This window comes from Indicator indicator, chromosome 19 (assembly GCF_027791375.1).
Source record: "Indicator indicator isolate 239-I01 chromosome 19, UM_Iind_1.1, whole genome shotgun sequence".
Lineage (NCBI taxonomy): Eukaryota > Metazoa > Chordata > Aves > Piciformes > Indicatoridae > Indicator > Indicator indicator.
In genome coordinates, this window is record NC_072028.1 from 16845057 (window position 1) to 16868784 (window position 23728).

At 35.6% G+C, this 23728-nt stretch overlaps 1 protein-coding gene across 1 annotated transcript in view; it reads left to right on the forward strand.

The window, feature by feature from the left end:
- Positions 1–8427: 8427 nt before the first annotated feature.
- FTO (FTO alpha-ketoglutarate dependent dioxygenase) overlaps positions 8428–23728 on the forward strand; it is a 188245-nt gene continuing 172944 nt past the window's right edge. Inside the window, exons 1-3 of the mRNA XM_054389571.1 lie at positions 8428–8460; positions 13621–14281; positions 21525–21668. Coding sequence (XP_054245546.1) covers positions 8428–8460; positions 13621–14281; positions 21525–21668 — 838 coding nt within the window. The remainder of the gene's footprint in view (positions 8461–13620; positions 14282–21524; positions 21669–23728) is intronic.

A 23728-nucleotide genomic window follows, 5' to 3' on the forward strand; every position in this document is an offset into this window, starting at 1 on the left:
AGGTGGCTCTGGCAGCTTTCTCTTAATGTCAGTTCCTTGCCCTCAGCCTCCCTTGTTAATGCATCTGAGCTGCTGTCACTCTGATGGCTTTAACACAGACATCCATAGTATGTGTCAAAGAGTGGCCTAGAATTTTGAATTTCAGGTTGAGAGTACCACAACATGTAAACACACTGTATCGAGTTATAAAATGGTTGACTCCAATCCTCGTAGACATTCTGAAGGAATTTTTTTATTCTTCTCTTTGACATACCTTCCAAGCAGACAAGAAAGTTTAGAATTTTAAGGTGTTTGCAGTTTTTCATTTGGACAGAAACTTCCTGTGTGCTTTTAGTTTTATGATAGATCAGAGTAATCCTCTTTATCAGAGTAATCCTCTTTAATCTTTACTTCCATGTTTTAATTTATTTTGTGTTCCATAAAGGGTTTTTGCTTCTTCTCACCTGTGGGCTGTCTGATTATATTCTTACATAACATACACAAATATTTACTTAAAATTGCAGTCAGATACTTACTTGGTGCTCTTCTGGGTCATTGAGTCGTTTCATGGATTCAATATTGATTGTTACCACACAATTAAGCATGTCTGGCTTTTTTTTTTTTTTTTTTTTTTTCTATCATCCTGCTACAGCCCTTAGTATCTATTATGGATCAGTATATCTGCCCCCTTTTTCCTTTCTGTAGACATCAAATACAAACTGTTAAAGAATGAGTAGTAGTCTTTGTAGGAATTGTGTGTTTATTAAATTTGGCAGTAGAAATACCAAGTAGTATAAGCCTGAGAATCTCTTTCAGCAGAAAGGAGCAAATAGGAGAAAGGTGTTGGAATCTGCAGTGGTCCTCTGCCAGTATCTCTTGTTTTCACCTTCACATATCCAGGCTGTATTTGAGAACGGTGTAGAGAGGGGAAGAGATGTTCTCCTTTTTAAAATAAAGACTTGTCGTTGCTGTACCACTTCACTGTACTACTCTCTGTACTACTCTCACTGCTATCACAGTGATAGACTCTATCATTATCTAGACTCTTACAGCAGTTAGGAATATGTGTATGGGAGAAAGGACAGACAGACGTTTCCCTAAACAAAGGCAATAATTTTTGTGCGTGTCCATTTTAGTTGAGTAGTGCTCCTCTGCAAAATTACCCCTGATCGTTGCAAGTGAGCTAACAACTTAGCAGGAAAATATGTTCCTATATGCAGGCAATAAAAATGAAAACTGGAGATGAAGTATTAGCCTTTCCAAGATTGAGGATTGTTTTATTAAAACAACTTTATTTGAAAAAGTAGCAGTTCTTGAGTTTGCTCAACAAATGTATTCTTAAGCAAAATACTGATTTGCATTATGAGATTTGCCTCAGCTCAGTACAAAGGAAATGACATAACAGATCATCTTCCATAGCAGATCAATGCCCACTTATATTTTACCTCTTAGTATACCCTGTGCTGATTCTTGTTCTTAAAGTCAAGAATAAAATATGAGTACAAGAAAATTGAGTAGTCTTTCCTGTAGGTGTAGTTCTTTAACCTTATGATAGTACTGAAAATGTTCTAAGTACTGTGAAATACAGATCCAGGCAAACTCTTGTCCAAGTTTGAGCTGTGAGGCAGAAGAGAATTTGTAACACCACTTTTAGGGCTTCAGTAAAATATGTTCTTACAGAAGTAGACAGACCACTGCTGAGAGGCAAAGGGATGAACCAAAAGCAAAGCAAGGACTAAGATGTACCAAACTTTCAGGCTCTACTGCCCTGCAGTTTGTGGTTAGGCTGTATATGCAGAACTGCTTAAGGAAACATGGATGATCCATTGTAGTCTGCTGGTCTAAACATTTTGTGAACCACTGAAATGTATCATTTAAAAAGGTATCCAAACTTGATATCCTTCCTTTGAGGGAGAATTCATCTCTCACAGTGGTGAACAGCTCCAATAATTATCTTCCTTAAAAATCGTGCTCCCTGTTTCTGGTCTTAACTTGCCTAACCTTTCAGACTCTCAATCTTGTCACCTTAAATGTTAATTTTCTGTTCCCCGTGTGACTTACTCCAGTGGCTGTGAACAAAGCAAAGGCTTCTAACTAAATAAAATTGACTAGATCTGCATGGTTCACTATGAGGCCTTTTTTCTTTTACATATTTTTTCTTAAAACACCCCTCCTTTTAAAAAAACCTCTCATATAGTAATATCTTTCTTGAACTTGCATGCCATTAATTCAACAGTTTCAGTAACAGTTGTCTCAGGCTGAGGCAACAACTCCACTATATAGGCTTTGAGTCCTCGTTTGACCAATGATGCAGAATTAGGAAGTTGTTACAATGTCCTTGCATTCACAACACAGGTTGCTCTCATAAATGCACGAAATGTTACAAATTGCACTTTTTGCCACTGAATACTCTTGTGCAAATATCAGTGCAAATGTTAAATTCATGTACATGTGATCTGTAATATTTATGTCGTTTGAATGATGCCAAATTTGTTGTAACCGTGATAAAAAATGGGTGATGGCAGCCTTTAAATCATTTTGGGGAGAGGAGAGGGAATTGCATGAAGGTTCTGCTCAAAGGCTTTTCTAGTGTGAGAAATGTTTGAAGGAGAGTCTGTTTATCATGTCCTTGAAAAGGACAAATCACCAAGATTGAAGAGCAAAGGCAAAAAGCATGGTGTTGCTTCTGCAGCTGAAACCCAGGGCACTGAGCATACCCTTTCCTTCTGTGTGTTCTCTCTGCAGTGATTTTGTTAGTTGTGGCATAGTTTTCAAGAATTCTCTCGTAAACGCAGGACTGATTTATTTTCAAGCAGGTATGCGGTGAAATTCAACTAACACAAAAGAAAAGTGTTGTCGGAATACATTTCCTTTTATCTTTAAGACTTTCAACTATCTTTCTGTCTTTTCATTCTGGAGTGGAGAATACAAAAAGAATCAGGTCTTGGAAGGCTGTAAAGGTCTTCACAAAGTTTGTAAGTGCTTTTATACTTCTGTGGTGCTTAATGTGCTAATAAACTCTCTGGAAAATAGTTTAGTTCTGTAAATATCAAGAGTCAACAATATTGTAATGGCCTACGAAGATGTTCAAATACTATGTAATGGGTATGACAGTTACAGTATGTGAAATTTAATGCTCTAGCTCTTTATTGATCTTCCTTGTAGCCGATTGCATGGCACAAGCATTTGCACTTTGCACCTTCCCTTTCTACATTAACACTGTCTTCAGCAGTGTTACCATGGGGATATTGGAAGCCACACTTCATACTAAATGTAAGTATTTAAGGAAATACCTTCTTTTTTTGTTGTTGTTCTCTTCTACTTTTTATCTTTTCCCCAAGTATCCATTTGCTTTTCACTTTACCTTTCTCTGCTGTTTTTTCTGGGTTATGTTTTAACACTTAAAAGCTTCCTCCCTTCCTCCCCTTCTTCTAAGTATCCTTATCACACATTGGATACTTCTGCTATCATCTATCAAAATATATAGAGACCAGAAATCCTGCCAGGCTTATGACTTTATGAAAGTTCCGAAAAGCTGCCAGAAAATAAATCGCATCTTTTAACATACTGGTTGTTTTCAAAAATTCTGTCAGTGTGACTTGCTTGTGCATGTGTTTGAAAATTCTTTGTCTGCGTCTATGGAAGTTAAGCCTGTCACAAAGGTCTTGAGCTGTGTCAGCCCTTTGCTTTTCATTCTGGAGGTTCTTGCTTCGTTTTCTGGATGTTGGTCAGCATGGTCAGCTCCTACTTTGCTGTGCTAATTTGAATTTATACTCCAGTGAAGGCTGTACAGTTCCACATTGCAGATGTGGAATGCTTCCCAAAATATTGTGATTCTTAATGTTTCTTTCTGTTTCCTTGGGCTGTTCAAGGAGAAACAGTATCTTATTTCCTTTTTCATAAGCATCTTATGGAGCTCCTGAGGCAACACAGAGCTAGCACTCACATTCTGGTAATAAATGTCAGAAGAAGTTAAGTAACATCAATAATTTCCTAGTATCATTAGAACATGAGAGATCTACAGACAGAAATGCCAGTTGTATCCTTGTTTCAAAATTAACCCTGGTTATAATCTATGATTTTGTTTTATGTTTTAATCTTTATTGAATCTTTTCTTTGTTAAAGGTTTGGGGCTTAGTATTTCACAACTGGTCAAACCTACTTGGTTTCTTGAGGCCGAGTATAACAGGGCTATTTTTGCTACCTCATGCAGAATCAGTTACTGGTGACAGTCATCGAAGTTCATGTCTGCTCATTTCTTTGGACATGATCTGGTTAAGAACTACTTGCTTTAGAAATTTAATGTTTCAGCTACTCTTGGCTATTTCTTGGTGAAACTATGCAGAGCATCACATGCAGAAATGGCCCAATGTCCTTATCTATCCCTTGTGGTTCACAAACATGTTGGTCTAAAAGAATCCACTGTTCTAAACAGTTGCAAAGGTCCCTGTATTCTCCTGTGTCTGTATGCATAAGAAGAAAACTGAAGAACTGCAGATCTGACTGAAATTTGATTATTATTTTGAAACAGATGGAGTGTTCTTGCATCTCACCTAATAGATGATCCATTTACCGATACCTACTGGAAGAGGATGCACAAATGATAGAAGGCACAAGAGATGGATGAGGGTGTCCAGATGCTTGCAGTGATGGTAGAAATAGTATTTATGGCTACACTAAGGAGGCTTAAGGACATTTTGTCATAAGAAAAGTGGCCATTTGAACAATTTATTTCAGTTTTTCTAATGATCACTTAAAATGTTAATCCATGTGTGACAGATCTACACTTCAGTAAGAAAATTGCCAGTTCTTTTCCATTAACAGCCACTAGCCAAAGGAACAATGTTTCTGTAGGTTAAAACAACAGTTAAGGGGCCCTTAACACGTCACGGTGGGGAGAGAGGGGATACTGCTAGCAAAACCATTTTACACACCTTGCTAAATTGCTTCAATGCATAAATTAACTCTGAGTTCAGTTACATCAGTCCAGTATGTTGTGCATATGCATGATTGCTCTGAGTGTGTGTGTGAACCAAAATCTGGGTCAGTTGATTTATGAGAAAGGGTAAGAGGTTGAAACGTGTAAGCAAAGTCAAACAGTACTTGTGCAGGAAAGAGTATCAAGTAGTCTTCTGGAAGGCTACTCAGTTACAAATACTGGTGTTAGACCTGAGATCTTTGCATTACAGTAGGTTCTTAATTTATAATTTTCATGACCAGATCACTTGAACTGCATCCTACTACTTCTGTCACTAGGCTTGTTTATTCAGTAGGAAAGCAAGATGCATAATGGTTATACTAAATAACCAGCATAATGTATTGTAGTATAGTTAGGAAATGGATTTATGGGCTAGTAAGTATTGTTAGTGAGTTGTAGATAATTTAAATGAATTGATATGTTATGCTAATAATGATGACAATGATGCAAATTTTTGTCCTTAATGCAAGCATAATTTTGGCATATGGTATTGAGGGGCCAGATGTAGGTTGCAAAGGGTGGTACAGTATAGTCATATATCTGCCAGTATTTTTGACAGGCTGGCTTATAAAAAGAATGTGGCATAGAGAAGGCTTTTGGTAAGACTAGAGTGTAATGAAGAGTAACCTGGAAATAGAACTTTTTCATGTGAGTAAATAGTGCTGTAAAATTGGCGAGTCCCTTAAGATCTCTTAATGAGTGGAGTTTACAGAAATAATTAAAAAAAATTCTGAAATCTAATATATGTGATAATGGAGAAATAAAAGCTGTAATAGTGCATCTAGAATGTATTTTCTTTATTACTCTAGGTTCATTTCTGACATAACTAGTTTTAGTGAGCCACTTGAATGATCTTGGTTGCTATGAAGTTTTAATAGCTAACACTTGGAAAGCCTTGTAGTTTAAACAAATGTCAACTTCAAAAATTGCATTCCTTCTTTAAGAAACTGTCCCAGATTTGATGTCTGTCTGTCTTTCTTTTTGAAAAACACGTGAAAGAATATTAGGAAGTAAGGTCCTTCAAGTTCCTCCAAAGTGGTGGCTTTTTTCTAAATGGGGGTTTAATTTCATGTCACAAATATTTTACTATAAAAAGTATTAAGTCTTCCTCCTTTGTAAAGCCATTAAGCTCTCACTTCAGAGCACTAGCTCTTTCCTTCATGCATGACTTGAAAGAAATCCATGTTTTATTATAGTTAATTAAATAATAATAACAAAAAAAGGGTGAGAGAAACACAGGCCCTGGTGTATATTCTTAGGAGGGGAAAAAGCTAATAGGAATTTTTGAAAAAACAAAATTGGCCTCTGAACTTGTGATTCAGGTCTTTCTTTCATGCAATATGTATTCCCAGTCCCTTGCTAAGTCTGATAACGGGAGCGTTCCTGTTAGAAATTTCAAAACACTGTCTTTTCATTAAAAAAAAAAAATCCAAACTTTTTTACGGAATAAGGAGATGAGATTTTCTGGAGTAGTGAGTAACAGTCATATTCTTTGACAGTCTACTTGTTTGAATGAAGGACAATATTGTAACTGTTCAGTGCATTTTATGATAAGTACTGAAGGGGAAAAAACAGGCTTTTGCTTCTTACTCTTTTCACACGTTAGAAATTGTTGTGACGTTGCGATCTTAACTTTGTCAGAACTAGTTTCAGTAAGATTTCAATGTGATTTCAATAAAAATAGTTTTTATAGTACATTATTTTGACCAAGACAATTTGAAAAACGAGTCTTGATTTCTGATTTACTTGATGCTGAAACTAAGTGGAGATTCTGTTTGAAACACTAAGGCCTTCACCAGCATTTATAGCACAGATACTGAATTTTTGTCTTACAATTAAGAGAGAAATGGAACCTTTTGGAATGGTGTTGACACCCTGCAGGGAAATATGTCATCTGCAAAAACTTTGTACACTGTCATGCTTCTTGGCCAGAAAATGTCATTAAGTCCCATCTTTCCCTTACACCACTTAATCTGAAAATAACTAAACCATGTATATGTAACATAACTGTGTTATGCCTGTGACTTTGATGTGTATGAGCTGTGTTGCTATTACTTCTCCCCCTCTATAACATACAACGTGTTACTTCTATTTCTGTAAAGGAACTTAGACCAAAAAAAAAAAAGTTAAAATAATGTGTATAGTAATCAGTAAATTCCATTTATGACTATTCCCCCTGCTGAATTTTATGACCAACCATCTCATTAATGAATCAGTTTAATATTAATAAACGAAGAGATTGCTAATATCTGCAGGAAGTTCACTGTACACCCTAAAATTAGGCATAATTAGCAGTATTCATTCCAGTCATCAGAGTCAGATATAGACTTGCTAACATAGCAGCCTACAAAATAAGGTATTTGTAAGGCTTCTCCTTTCTGAAGCCCAAGTACAACACTTAACAAGGTTTATTGAGCAGGGCACAGGGCATGATGACATTGTAGGGCTGGTACACACAAGATTCTTTCACATATTGGCTTGGCTAATGTATATATAAAAATCCCCTTTTTTTTTTTTTTTTTTTTCAAATGTAAGAAACATAATATAGGTACCAGAATAAACTGTTACAGTGTCAATTTTTAAACTGTAACAATCAGATTTAGAAACATGCTTTTTGAGATACTTGATACCTTTAATTGAAGACATTTATTTTAGTATTTGGTTTTGAAATTTTCTTTAGGGTTCTTGTGTTGAAAGAGCCTATAAATAATGCTTATGTAGCAGTGCTTAGACTTACATATCAGCCAGCTGGTATAGCCATATCTTCAGTTCTTTTTTCACTTTTTGGAGGTATTTGTGAGTAGCTTGATGTTTTTGACATCTGTGTGACAGCTTCTTGCATAAGAGATGAGAAGCACCTTATACCACCCAGCTGTGTGTATTAGTCTGTACATCAAGCTGAAGAGCAGCACTTAGCCAGATCTGACAATCAAATGTGAACTAGTACTACCTATACACAAGAGTGCATTTTAATGTTGCGTGCTTTTTGCCAAGAGGCTGGTACTCGACAAAGAAATTGTCAGAATCTCTCTTCTTCCCACCTCTTTTTCTTTTTTGTTTTTTTTTTTCCCTCCAAAGATGTGAGTCTGTGTGGAAATATTTTTTTTCTGTAGTTTAATATGGCTTATCTTATGGATAAAGCAAATTTAATATTTACAGTGATTTCATACATTACAAATGTGGCAAGCTTTTTGTAATAGAGAACTGCTAATACTTTAGAGAACACAAAAACTTAATCTGAATTTCTATTATGATTGGTTTCACCACTGACTTCGTATCCCCAAAGACAAGAGAACTAGCGAAATTTACATTGCTAGATCATAGAAATAACTTCACGTTTGTGCCTTTAACCAGTTTTATACTTGACTTTTGATATCTTGATTTTCAGTGTAATTTTCTGTTTCGTTTTTATCCCTCCAAAACAGAAACAAAAGCTTCTTGAAGAACTTGGAGAGAAGAGACTTCAATATATGACACCAGCCGATGCAGATTTCCAGCAGTTGGTAAGTATATTTCTTTTAACTGTACTTATTTTAAACAACAAATAAATCTTCCTTCAAAGAGACACTGTGAAACTTGATATGAAAAAAGGTGTCCTGATGGCTGATAATGTACTTGCAGGTGGTACAAAACAGGATCTTTAGAACTGGGATAATCAAGAATAAATACTTAGTGAGCATAATTTATTTTTAGGATTTTGCCTGAAGTACCTGGGTACCAGGTAACACGAGTAACAATGCTATGTTGAAAGATACATGTTGTCATTCTTTTAAGCTTTTGAGTAGTTTGTTTTGTTTTAGTTTTTTTTCTTGAGTTGTGAAGAGACCTATTCTTTGTCTTGAGTTTGGCAAAATAGCAAAAATATTAATACGGAAATTTGCAATGATTTGCTTTAATTCTGCTTTCAAACAGTAGTAATCCTTATGACTTTGCTGACGAAAGGAACTGTGTAAACTGGAATGCATGCCTCAAGTGAAACCAAATAAAACTAGGCCAAATAGCCACATGAATATTCAATCAGATAAGTGTACAGAAGAGTATAATGAAATTAATAGGATGTTCTGTACCTATCGTGGATCTTTGTAGGTCAGCTAGAAAACATATGGCAAGAATTGTAGGTTCAATCAGATCAAATCAGGGCACGGTAAGATGAAAAGCATAAGGAAGAACCTTGTAGTTTGAACAGCTACAGCAAGCATGCTTACATTACAGGCATGTCGCCTTTCTTGTATTGATATATGGTTCAAAGATATATTGGTAGCATGAGAATAGGTCTGTCTCTTTCCTTGAAAGGATGAATTTTTTTTTACAGGATTCAAAGGCCAGAGAAGTTTAGCACACACCACGCTGCAGAAAAGGAAAGATGCATTTATGGCTCAGATACTGGAGTGTTACTCAAACTCCAGTTTTGTTTTGGGATTACAGACGTGATACTGAGCAATCTGTATACTCCTCTCTGATCTGTCTGGTTCATTTGGGTTGTAGGATGCGTAGGGAAAGCATGGTTTTCTCTATTAGCACAGTGCTGATCATAGTGAAAGTAAATTCTTGATTGGGACCTTTAATAGATGTAAGGTTAACAATACAAAAACATGAAGCTTGCTGTCAATCATAAAGGTGCTTCTGTGGCTAAGGGCAAGGACAAGTCTAGGAGAGCTGGAACCAAGTTTTTGTTTTCTTTAAAAAAGAAGTAAACTACAAGCAAATTCTTTTCAGTCTAAAACTAATGCTCAGGAAGAAGTTCTCCTGAGATTCAGACAGCTTACTGTTTTCTCCTTCCTAGTCCTGTGAACATGCCTACTGTTTGTTCGCTTACACAGTTGCTAAGAGCTGCTATGTCCAACATCTTTTTCCTATCTTCCTAAATTCACAGTCTTTTGGAGCTGATGTTAAAAGAGAAGATGGACCCAAGGTTGCCCAAGTGGCATCTCGTTTGCTCTGTATCAGTAACCCATAAATACAGAAGATGATGGAAAAAATCAGTGAAATCAGACCTCAAAAGGGTTTAATACATTATTTTTGCATTATACTTGTGTAGTGTTTGTGTGCATGGTAGATATTTTTACGTACAGGTGATAATCATAAGCATCTCAAACACCTTCTAAATTCTTACTGTGGTTATGAAATGTTACTTTAATCACAGCTCTAGATATTGCAGGCTCCACGGTGCTTAAATGTACTACAGATGGAGAGAAAAAGAAGGCTGAGCGCTTAAAGACCACAAAATAACAAAATAAAATATCACATACAGTTTAGTTTTACAGTCTTTCTTTCCTGGAGAGATCTGCCTAACTCCTGTAAGGATCCACTCCTTATAAAGCAGTATTCTTTGAGCATGTTAGACAGGTTAGGTAGGATGCAAGTTTAATAACTACAGTATTCTCTCAAGTATGGCAATGTACAGACTGAACAAAACTAAAAAATTCCATCACAATCAAAACTTGGCTGGCATCCTCATTCTATGTGTCTTGCCTTATAAGGGGTTTTGGAAATGAGCCCCAAATCCTAGTTTGAAACTATGTAACACTTAAACAGAGGTCTTCTTGTTCACAATTAGCTTTAACAAGGCAATTCACAAATATCTGAAGTACAAAGTAGCAGTTGGCTTATCAAGGGTCCTTATTGCTGGTTTCTATCACCTACGTCATCCCATAGGGTGATTCTGTGTTCCATACCACTACTAGCAGTGAAAGCATGTGTGTATTTAAGATTGTGTAAAACTCATATGAAGAATTGGGTATCGTATGTGCTTTTTGTCCTGTAGTTTCCAGTAACATACATGCTTCTTTCTGAGTGAATAGTGAATTGACCTTTAATGCTTGCTGTCAGTGTTACAACTCAGTGTACATGATTACTCCCCATCCCCCCCAAACAACAAGGTGTCCAGTATGAGCCCAGCATTCACCCTCTCTTCTGATCCCTTAATGCTTTCCTTATGTAGTACATAGCGCAGTGACTGGTTCGAGATTTAAAGAAGACCAAACTGGTTTCATGTGATATGTCAGAAATATGTTTCCACTTCCGGATTTCCTCTGAGATAGCAGTATAGGGTTTTTTAAAGGTAGAGTCCTAAGTATACTGTGTAAAACTCAACGTCAGAGTAGTTCTTAGGCATGTAATCTTAAAACATAACCCAGACGTAACATGCCTCTGACCTGGCTGGCAATAAAATGTGGAAGACATTACCTCTGTGGTTCAGGAGGGGAATGCAACGTTGTTACCTTTGTAAAAATCTCTGTGCTTCCTTTCTAGTGCGTGTTTTCAGGCATTTAGTTGCTTTACGTCCTATTGTTATTGCTCTCCTGTTTGTAATAATTGTTTGGAATTTCATGTGTGCAGTTCATGTAAGAAGTTCAGTATGACTTGAATACATCCAATATACAGGATTATTTGAAGAAATACTGGAATATTGCTATGGAACTGTTAGTGCACTTACTTTTATACATGTAATTTGCAAAATGAAACAGATAATCTCTATGTATCACAACATAAATGTTTTGTCATTGTTACGATTGTTAGAGAACAGTTATGATTCTCATCAGCCTAAACCCACACATTGGACTGTAGCCTATCCTTGAAAATTTTTAAAAATTTTAGTAAATCATTAAAATTTGCAATTATTGATTCCAGTGCTTGTTCTTTATAAGGGTTTTTTCACTGTGCTGTTCAAAGGTTGCAGCTACAAAGCACTGACTGAAACAAAGAGGGCAGTTAAGAACCTCTAAAAGAATAGTTTTGGACTTTCAGCAAGCTGAGGCAAATAACATTTATCAAGTTCATTTTCAGTTCCTTTAGTGAAAGCTGAGGAGCTAGTGTTCTGTGCTGAAGATTGTGGAAGGACCTTCAAACAGATAGATGTCTGGGACTTTTCAAGCTTTATTACTTAAAGTTAAGCATGTAAATACTGTTGTCAGAAATTACTATCTGCAGATACTGTTAGGGGTTGGGTTTTTCCTCTCCCTAGAAAGCTGGTTTAGGAAACCGTAAGGAAAGGGAGTCAACTTTACTCTAAAAATTTACAAGAAATGCTGGCAAGGCTTACAGATAACGAAGATTTATTATGTGTAATCGTTATTTTAAAAATAGACTTCCTTTCATATTCCACTTTTAGGTGTAACAAGTGATCCCATGAAGCCGCCTCTTCAGTGTTGTAAGATAACAAGGTGTTATGATGCAAAAGTCTGTTTTCATGCAGTAAAAAATGTGTCTACTGATGTACTGCCTGGTTTATGGCTTTAAAAAGCACCTTTTTTGGATTTTGAAATTAATTTCCTGAAAGGCAGGTTAAAAATCAAACTTGGAAGTAGATAGTACTAAAGTGGTTTTGAGTTGTACCAGAAGGAGCTCACAGGTGGATCGTAGATCAGTGTGATGCTTTTGTGCTGGTGGCTATTATTTTTTTTTAAAAAGCACTTAGGACATAAACTATATTACGTTAGTAAAAGTTCTGATAAATTAGTTCCGTGCATCCATATGCACTTGCCCCATTTCCTAATGCCTTCAGTGACTAAATTCTGTCCCCAGACAAGTGACTGACGTTTGGGGTGCAGTAAGTGTTCAGACTTTCAGGAATGCTGATTGATACCTGATAGGCTCCTATTACAGCCTTTCTCTTACTGAGGGCACTAGTTTGCTTCAGATTTCTTATCTATTAAGTTTCAATAAATTCATAGCAACTTAGTCTTTCTAAGAATTTATTCTCTAGCTTTTGTTCAGTTTGCCAAATAGCCTCAGGAGTAGTTAAAGCAGATTTACAGGCAACCAATAAAAGGCATGATTATGTGATACTCACTTGATTAGAAAGCCAGATGAAGAAAATAAAATTAGCCAAACCTTCCTGGAGTGGGCAGTATTATTTTGCATACAAAGCAAGATGGTACTGGTCAGCATTGTTACATCTTGCTGGGAGTGGTTGCCTCCACACACTGAGCTGATACTGAAGCTGGTGTGGCGAGAAGAGGGTATGAGGAAAAAGAATACTACAGGTGGGGAGATGGGGAGGAAAAAAAGTTTGGAATTCTTTTATCTAAAAGGGTAATTGCTATATATAATAAATAAATAAACAAAGCAAAGAAAAAAAGTAAAAAGAAAAGAAAGGAATGTGAAAGGACTGTTTTGAAAGTAGAAGTGCATCACAGCAGAACATTGGTCTTTTTTGAACGTTTACATTTTCGTTTTGTTACTTTTACCCTAAAAAAAATTGTTATATGAAACTATGTCAGTTTAGGGTTCTGTACATCAGGATGAGACAGAATGGCTTTTCTAAACATGGCAAAAAGAGGAGTTGCTTTGTCCAGTATTCTGTTGTTTGTTGGCTTAAAGGTAGCATTATCTGCAGATTCATCAGGGACCTTCTATGTTCTATTGATTTATGCCAGAATCCTCAGATTTTTTGGTTTAGAGATTTGCCCTAATGATACTCTCTGGTTACACATGCAGCTTGTGTGTATCCACAGTTTGTGCAATATATTGGAATATCAGAATGAAGTAAACAAATACTGTTTCTTTACCATGTTCTGGACTCATGCCTGATAACTTGTCAAGTCAGTCCTGTCTGTTCTTGAATATATGAAATACTTTGGTTCCTGCATAAAGAATCATTATTTTGCTGTTTTTGTTGTTGTTTTTTCTATGTTTGTTTGTTCGTTTTTTTTCTCCTTTAGTGGAAGAGCAAATATTCCAAGCTGATTTTCAGAAAATCTGATGCAGTACCTGAGGAGCTCCATCAAATGGTACAAGAAGGCTTTCTGGCCTTGCGAAAACACAATTGTTTCTTTCAAGATCTTGTAAGGATCAAGGGAAAAGATTTTGTTACCCCAGTGTCTCGTATATTAATTGGAAACCCAGGATGCACTTACAAGTACTTGAACACAAGATTATTTACAGTTCCCTGGCCTACTGAAGGTTATGACATAAAATACTGCAGTCCTCAAATACATGATGCTTGTAAAGCATTAATTAAACTTAATGACTACTTGCATGTTGAAGCAGTCAATGCATTGCAAGGACAGAATTTGTTTCAGACTGAAGAAATGAAAGATACTACTGTAATAGATAGGGAGCAAAATTTTGCTACTTCTCTTACGGAGAAAGAGTCTGTTTCAAAAGATCAAAGCAGTTGTGGTGTACCAGAGGATGACTACATAAGTCTAAAGAACAGAACATCTTATAATGTGACTTTATTAAATTATATGGATCCACTACAAATGCTGTACTTGAAACAAGAACCTTATTTTGGAATGGGGAACATGGCAGTGAGTTGGCACCATGACGAGAATCTGGTTGAAAGGTCAACTGTTGCTGTGTACAATTACAGCTGTGAAGGTGAGTGATGGGAGCTCTTTTATGTTTCCTTGTGTGTACTTGCATAAGCACACCTGCGTGTTAGTCTGGAGCTGTCATGTGCTTCAGAATAAGTAGTGGTACTTTTTTTCTAACCAAATCTGTACCAAATACTTGTGTTTACTGCAGCTGGCATATCACTTGTTCTCTAAGAAGATTTAAAAGCTGGCATGATTAACTTCCTGACGAAGGGCCAGGAAATCAAAATCTGTCAAATATCTATTTCAGGTTAAAGCATGTGCGTATATTCTATCCTGTAAAATGTATAATTGTAACTGACATCACTATCTTTATTGTGTATGGTATACAGGCTCATTTCTGCTTTATGTTGATTTTTTGCTACACTTCTTCCATTGGAAAGATCGTTTTAGGTTGGTTTTGGATAAAATTATTACTGTGTTTGCTTGCAAATAAACACGTTTTGTCTAGGCACGCTGTAGTGCTGATGCATATTTTCTGCAGTTGGGAAGGGAGGGAGTTTTCCAGTAAAACACCTTTTGTCTGACAGGCTTTGCAGGCTCTTAAGTTACTGAAAAACAATTGAAAAGCAGTGTTAGGGGGGAAAAGCATAGCTGAAGAGTCACTAAATGTTTTAAAGTTCCTTCCACATTTTTATCCTTATTGAAGAACAGACATGGGGACATGGATTTCTTTTTTCCTAACAATTTATGAACAAAGGCTTGGACTTTTTTAATGGTTTCCAATTTTCTAAATGTAAGATTAGAATTTAGATTTGATTTGAACCTTCAGAGGCTGTTATGTTTCATAATTCAACTCATTTTTGGTTCTTCAAAAAAAAACCAACTTTGATGTTTACTTCAAAACACGGGAAGAATTCGCATTGGCCTCTGTAGGTTTTGGCTAAGACCAAGATGTAAAAGTAGTAGACTACTCTTTCATGTGCATTGTCTTGTTACTTTTGTTATTAGTTTTGAAACTGTGGGTCACTTTGTTACTTTGTTTTGACTGTTTCACATGAACATAATGTACAACATCAACTGGCTTAGCAAACTGAGGAGATTGCCTGATCGATAGAAGTGTAATTTTGTTCATAAGCTTTTTCCTGTCCTATTTGCCAAAGATCTTTATGTCCATTAAAGTTTTGTTGTTTAGTAATACTATAGATAAATACTTTTTCAATAATATTTTAAGTTAAAGAAACATAAACATGAATAATAGTGTGTATGAGGATTTATTGTAATATGCTTTAAACCTTGTGACTTTAACATAAAGGTTGCTTGTGGAGGGGAAAAAAAGTGTCCCTTTAAGTTCAGAGAGTTGTAAATGAACAAAAAAAGGGAAGCTACTATATTTATACAGAACTCATAATTTGGTTTTAAGTTCAGCAAGTTAGATAGGTAAAAATGAAGTAGTTTTTAAACAGCATCAAATTCTATTAAAGTTTCAGTGGTGAGGAAATACCTGATATATTTAGACAATTTTTATATCTATATGCAATTAGTAGGTTTGCCACTTTTAAATTTTTTTTATAAATATGCATATACTTAATTTTATATTTACGAAGACAAATCTAAATCTGGACAAGATTGAATTCATCCTGATCACTGTTTAGCATGGCTCAAGTTAGCTTCATAACCTTAGAAGGGAGTTTGAGGTGCCTGGCATGACTCCTGGGCATCATGAGGAAATGTCCTATAGTTTGTTTTTATGTGAAAATAGTTCAGTCATCTGCTTGTGTTCAGGTTGTAATTGCCAGTGTACCTGTATTTATATTTGGCCTACTTATTAACAAATTAGGAACCTGTTTATGCTTTGTGAATATGGCATTGTAATTAAAGTGAAAACGCTTGTGTGTTTTGAAGTTTTCAACCATCCAAGAGGAGTAATTACTATCTGACTTTAGAGCAGTAAATAGATTCTTTTGCCTCTTCTGATTTCCTGTTTGTAGCTTTCAAATGCTGGTGGTTACATATTTATCCATGTTTATACTATTCTTTCCCATTCTGTATCACTTCAATGTGTTGGTGTTTTCTGCAGTTCACAGACTATCAATATTTCTGCATCTCTTACCATAACTGTCAAGCATCAAGAAAGCCCCACATCTTTTAGAACATTGTTGTTAAATCTTTGGATCTTGACTCCTCTTCTTATTTTCCATAGACATACTTGCTTTATATACTAGTATCTTTTGTTAATACTTACTCCATTAATTCATGTAGTATTGACTTAGCATTGAATTATGACTGTGGTGTATAAAGACTATCACAAAATCATTATGGAGTACATAATAAAAAGAGTAGGGGTGGTCAGAAATTTTTGGTTGAATAGTTTTTCCTTAGATGATGTCATTTAGATGGATTAGTATTTTTCTGGGAGAAAACACCAATTCTGTGAGAAATGGAAACATGAATTAAGTATGTCGATTTTTGTTAAAATCAGCTTGTTTGTCTTTTCTGCTTGGACTTTCACGTTGTTTGGTCAGCTTACAGTTCCTCAACCTCTCACCAGTTCTGTGGTACTCCAAACACTCTGTCAGCCTCTTAGCATGGTCTTCCAGAGCTCCATGGCTAGTACAGGTCTATTCTGCCACACATGAGTTTTCAGAAGCCCTAGGAGCCAACCTTACTTACAGGAACTGTTTGTTGGACTCTCCAGAGATGTACAGCTGAAGTTCTGTGTTTGTTTTTTTTTAATTTAATTTGCATTTTTATATAATTCTTTGTGTGGTACATACTTATTTGATTAAACAGTATTAAAACATATACTGCAGTAATTGAAACAGTTTTATTTTCTTGTTTGCTTGTTCAGTGTTTGATGCCATAATGAAAATTTAATGTTTGAAACTTTGATCAGTATTAATTGAAGTAGAAGCAATTTGTAATATGCTAGAAATGTGAAAGCTAACATAAAGATATTGGAACAAGCTGATATTCTAATTAGCACCACTGTTTATTTTCTTGTTTCCAGTGTCAAATTATTTCAAAACACCTACAAATGAGATACATTTCTAACAACAAAATAAGATAGACATTTTACTTAATGCTCATATGAATAGTATTTGCTTTCATTTATATTAAAAAGCACTGCATGACACCTAAGCTAAAAGTAGATTATTAAATGATAACAACAAACCCTCACAAAAATGTGAAATTTTTTTATGTGCATACTGCATGGCAGTGCATGGGTGGTAGTCATGGTGCATATGCAGGACTGAGTACACTCCAGAATGTGTGTTCAGTTATTCTGTTACTAACACTATTCAGGATTAATTTACTTTTTGTAATATGCCACAGAACAGGAATCCCATATTTTGACCTATTTATGAGTTTTTAATTGCGCATTAGCTTGCAAATATCCTACTGCATGAGAGCATTAAGGTGAAAACTTGCTTAGGATTTTAATGTAGTCATCTAATAACCCATTTTTGTTTCTGTTTATAGAAGTGAATTGCCATCCAAATACTGATGGAACGTGGACTTTTTTTAAAAAACTGGATTCTACCTTGAGAATTTCCTAATGAACAGTTTTCCCCCAGGTCTTTTTAAGTTTTGTAGGAAGTTTTATTGCTTAGCAGAGCAGTAGTTGGTTCTAAAGATCTTCTTTGAAGTGGAAACTTGTTTCAGTCACCAACTTAAAGGACACAGAAAATAAGTCACTGAAAGGTCTTTCTCTTGCCTAGATTTCCCACAAACTGTGTTTCAGGTTAGATAAGCAGCTTTGTCTAGGTTCCTTATCATATCTTCTTCCTCTTCTTGCTGGAATGCCTACTTGCTGTATAAATTTCTTGAAGTACTAAACAACTGTCTCTGTTCAGGTAATGCTGAAAGGTTTAACCAACTAAGAACTGATCTCAAAGGAGCTTTTATGATAGTTTATTTTGTAAAACGCTGTTTGTATTTTTTTCATACTGTGATATTAGAAGCAATATCCTAGCACTAACCTCATGACAGCTATTTCATTTTTATGGTACTTAGGAATAAACATAATTAAGATTCACTACAGATGTATGCTTCCTCACTAAAGGAAAATAAAGTAAAAATCCTGAAACTACAGAAGTTGTTCAGTATCAAAGTAAATCTAAATTTGTATTTGACTAATAATCCTCTTTATGTACAGCTTAATGTATAAAAGTCATGGATGACATGTTTGTATAGGATAAATACAACTATATCAAATTATTTCTAACGTCAATAATACCATGGAAATATTGCTTGGTGTAAGAATAGAAATGGTATGTGGGAAATGATATGTTATTTCTTAAGAAATGAATGAGTGAGTGAAATGGTCACATCTGTAACTTGTAGGTTCTGGACAGTTGGAATTATGTTCTGAGAGAATCTCAATATTTTCATCTAGTTACTCTTAAAAGAATAGATTTGAATCCATGTTTTCTAACCATGCTGTCACTGACTTTATTAAATAAAATTTCTCAGGGATATTCTTTATTTTAACTTTTTGTTCTTGATATATTTGGACATAGTATTTCAAATGAAATATGAATTGATAAGAATGATCTTGGCAAATCTTCAAAGTTTTGTTCCTGTGAATGTCATTTGTAAGCAAAAGTTAAAATATTAGTACCCTCTAATTAACCTCTTATACTATGGCTTTTCAGTAATGAGGTAGAAGAAATTATGGGTAGATATTTTTTTCCCACCAACTGCTGAAAGCAAAGCAGGCTCTACTTTTTTCACGTCTTGCATATGACATGCGTAAATTGCTATGAAATACACTAATTTTTATATATATGCATATATATATAACTAATCACTGAAAATGTGCCTAAATTCTTTTAAAATCTGGAAAAATCTATCAGACTTGGGATTTTGTGTGTTTCTGCAACAATGGTCAGATGGATTTAATGACAAAGTAGATGTTTACAGTACTGTTTTTAGCAATATGTTGGCAGGGATTCCATTATCTAAGAAATCATGTTTGAGTCAAGATTGTATTTAGAATGTAGTTTAGCATTATAATTTGACTTGGATAGAGAACACTTAAGTTTGAGTGTGGAGTAACTCGCAATTTTTTATTTGAGAGACTGGGAAAAAGAGCAGAGAAAACTTTCAGGGCTATTGTTACTTTCTGTGTTGTGGAACAGTAACTGAACTGGAGTTTCATGTTCTGAACCCAAACCTGGCAAGATCAGGTTTTAGAGCTGGAACATCCCTGCAATCTGAATTGACTAGTTAGAAGCATAATGCTGTGGCTGATTAACAGAAGCCACATTCTGTCTCTTACAGTTCTACCTTAATTACAGGCTTTGTTTGCTGATATGCTGTGGTAAGCTTGCTACCTGTTTGCACCATTTCATTTGGGATGCAAGCGGAAAGGTTTCTTGCAGGCCATGTTCTATGGATCTGCAATGAACAAAATTCAGATTTGCAGACAGATTACACTCCCATTAAATACCACTTCATTTGACCATTTCTTTGTGGTCTACTCCAAAACAAATTCATGTTCTTAAGATGTTGTGCGTGTGCAAGATCTGCGTGATTTGCTCTGAAATATGTCTGATTTAGATGCATCCAATTGTTTTTGTTTAAATGGGAACTGTAATTATTATTGATAAATACACAGTATTCAGTCAGGCTTGAGGTGTAACACAGAGAATTTAATAGCAATGTCTTTTTAAGTAGAAGCTTGTCAGTGCTATCTGGAGATATATTACAAATGTGAAGGTGTCTGTCATTTTTTCATGCTCTCACTTTCAGAAGGGTTTGCATTTTAAAGCTTGCAGCAGCTTGCTTCCATTTGTTACCAAAATAACATAGTAGGAACAATCAGTTTCAATTGCTGCTGATAATTATAAGGTGCAATAATTGAGAATATAGAGAAAATGAGACTGTGAGCTACACTTGAACTCTGTACTTGAGCAATAAAAAATTTATCAAACTGCAAAAAATAAGTCATTTTAACGAGCACATTCCAAAGGTGCTGGATTTATGAGGAGACCCCAGGAAACTTTGATTGAAATTGCTGTCTCTGATTGTAGTTCTATATTTTATTGGTGCCATATTGTGAACAGTGCTGCTGCCAAAGTGAATGGTAAAGCAGCATAACAGAGAGAGTTAACCCAGAAAGGTTACCTCTTTTTGTAATATCCATGATGTATGGCATTAAAAATGCCTTGAAAGCCATCCTATTTGCAGTTTTCAGAAAACATTTTTCTTAAATTAAGTTACAATATATCTGAACAGGGCAGAAAATATGAAAGCCCCTTGAAGAGTTTAGTATTGATTTTTCTGAGCATTTGCTAGCTCTTGTTTTCTCGTTTGTGGGCTCCTTGATAGAAAGGCCTAGAGCTGCTCCTGAGCCAAAGCTGCAGCTGGATGAGAAGTACATCAGTAAAGGGGAGGGAGTATGGGGACTGAATTTACAGCAGGAGCTTTAACTAAGAACTTTTGGCTTTTTAAAAGATTTTTGTCTCTCTGTTTCTGGAATTCAGAAAATATTTAATTAACAGAAAATTAAGGAAGGTCCCTCCCAACTAAACAAACATTGCAGTAACTATGTGAGATGAATGACTTAAATACTTTGAAAGTGTTGAGTTCAAGGCTGCTCTCTTTTTTGTGCGTATTATAATAAGTTTAAAATCTGTATTTTTAGTCCAGAATTAAAGACAAATGTTTTAGAAGTTGTTCTATGAAGACATGTTTGAAATGGATGGTGACTAACTTATAAGCAGTAATTAGGCATGCTACATAGTTGATGATTTCTAACCATTTACTGCTGTTTTGAGCCAACTGCTTATCAAAACTTCATCCTCTCTCTGTCAAAATGCTGTTACTTCAGCCATAAAACTGTTACACCACAGCTCCCAAGTACCTGGTTATAAATGCTGACTGTACGTTTCAATTTATACTGCAGTGAAGTAAGCTTATGAAAATAGGTTTGAGGGATTAAGCTCTAAATATTATTTCTATGCAGTGGATTATTTTTTTCCCCAAGCTCAACTCATTCATGTTGCCTAATGATGAGAAAAATGTTGTGACAAATGTCTTGAAGCTTCATTGGCTCTTGCCAATGTTATCTAGCATGTTTGACTAATAATTTTGAGGAAAGAACGGCAGATATGATTCCAAGACTCACTCAACAGTGTTGGTCTAAATCGTGTTTTATGCCCATTATTTCACCTTACTTTGCCTCAGTTTATGATTTGGTAAAAGTTAGAGTATTGTTAGATCAGATTTTGTATTTTAATGGTTCTCATCTTGTCTGTTGTCTTTCTGATGTTTTTCCCTCTCTCTCTCTCTGTGTACAGGTTCAATCGCAGATGAAAGTAAGGAACAAAATGTGAAGGGAAGAGACCCAGCTGTTTGGCATGTAGGCTTGAAGGTAGCATGGGACATAGAAACACCTGGATTAGCAATACCGCTTCACCAAGGAGACGTCTACTTGATGCTTGGTAATTTTTAAGGGTTAAGACGATAAACTTTCTGATGAAAATGGAGAAAATTACACTTGTATTAATTGCCACGCCTTCCTTTTAGTTAGGTCTGGCTAGTGTAGAATAACGTTCTCCTACCCTGCTTACTTCCAAGCTGTTTTGAGGACCTTTTGTTTCGCTGGTATTTCTTTCACTTCAGAGCTAAGAAAGGAAATACACTTTTGGAGCCTTTTCTGTCTGTTGTGCAGTCAGCATTGCTAATCTAATCAGGCTTCAGTCCTTAATTAGTATTTTCCTGGGTCTCATGAGAAGTTGAGCTGTGTCTGTCCCATTCTTGTATTTGTAGATGCTCTTTTCTTTTTCTGTGTGAGCATCTGTGTCAGTTATGCTCAACCAAACAAAAAATTCCTGTTCTTGAGTTTGGCCTGTAGAGTGGCTCTGTGTTATGTAAGCAGGGACTGTCACAGTCTTAAAGATTTTGGGTATCATGGCTCTTGAAGTTTCAACTGTTATGCCAATCAGTGGATGTCTTACTGTTCACCAGGTTTAGGCATGACACTTCTTCTGCTACACTTATGTATATCCAAACATTATTTTTTAGGAGTGGGATTATATTGAGTTGTAGTGAACAGAGCTGTCATACTCTAAGAGGGAGTCTCAGTGTCTGAAGTGTAAAGGATTAAGAGAAAATGAAATTGAGTTCATTTGTTTGAGCAGCTGAGCTCACACACTAAGGTTTTTCCATTGAAAGAGATGAGGCAAGAACTGCAGCTAAGGTTTGACGATGCACAATCTGTTGCTTTCTCTTTTGTCTTATGCTTCCCTTGGTTATAACTAAATTTGGTTTTAAAAAGTAATTATAAATCACACAATTCAAAACAAGAAAAATGATTCTGACAAGACCACGTTTGCCTGTAACATAAAGGCAGACATAATCTTCGAAGAGTGAGAGTTTCCAGTGTTCCCTGTTTGTGTTTTTGTTTGTAACTAAAGCATTATCAGGGATGCTATATGAAGGGCAGATCAGAGGGTTAGCTTGCTTAACACATAATACTGTGATCATGTTTAGATGGAAACAAAGTATATACTAAACATTCTTTTGAAGATGTGTAAATCACTTTCTTATTAATGTTTTGTGGTGAGCTACTGATTTGAACTTTGTAGGCCAGGTGTTTGAGAATCTTTTTCATTTCCATAGCCTTTGTAGTTCTTTTTCCTCAATTACTTTACAAAAGTTATTATGTAGTCTGAGAGAGTATTCTCAAACTGGCCTTTTTATTAGGTTTCTGTGTACAATAGAACTGCTTTTATAATTTCTCTTGAAGTAAAAGACAATATAAGTGTCCGTATACAGTCTTAGTGTGGTTTTTTTTACTGATGGGACTTTTTTTGAACTGGCTTTTAAGAGGAGGCATCTTGAGGGTGCTATGTAAAAGATGAAATATGAAAACTCTACACAATACCTTGGGAAAAAAAATTATTTTAGATTAGTGTATCTTGTGCATGTATATCTTATGTTTCAGTCTCATTTCAGTAAGCAGAGTTTTCTTGTGGGCATTATTTTAAAAGCAGTGGCAGTAGCATGCAAGGCATTTAGAAAGCAATGTTAAGGTAGGAGTACTGCAGCTAGTAGTAGCAGTAGTAGCAGTGGGTTGTCAGGGATTGGCAGTATTGTGGAACATTGACTCATCCAGCTCTAGGAAAAAACCTGCAGCTCTGCAGGTCTGTTCTTCCAGTTGTTGAAATGGTATAGTGCTTACTGTTTTATAGGAATGCTGTAAAATACTGAAATGTCAAATTCAGTATGTTGCTTATAATTAAAAGGTCAGATCCTATCAATTCCTCTCCCTGTAATACCCCAACGATTTCTTAGGTAAGAAAATGTGGTAACTTGGTGTTTCTGGTAGTAACGTTCAATTGCAGTAACTTGTAAATCCTGGTCCATGAGTCTATCAAAGTAACAAAAAGACTAAGGATGCTTTTTAGCATTTCTAGAAAGCATTTAGTAATGTTTATGGTCCTTTCTTCATTGGCTCTGTAAAATGGGGTTTTTTTTGTTATTCTAGGTAGAATTTCAG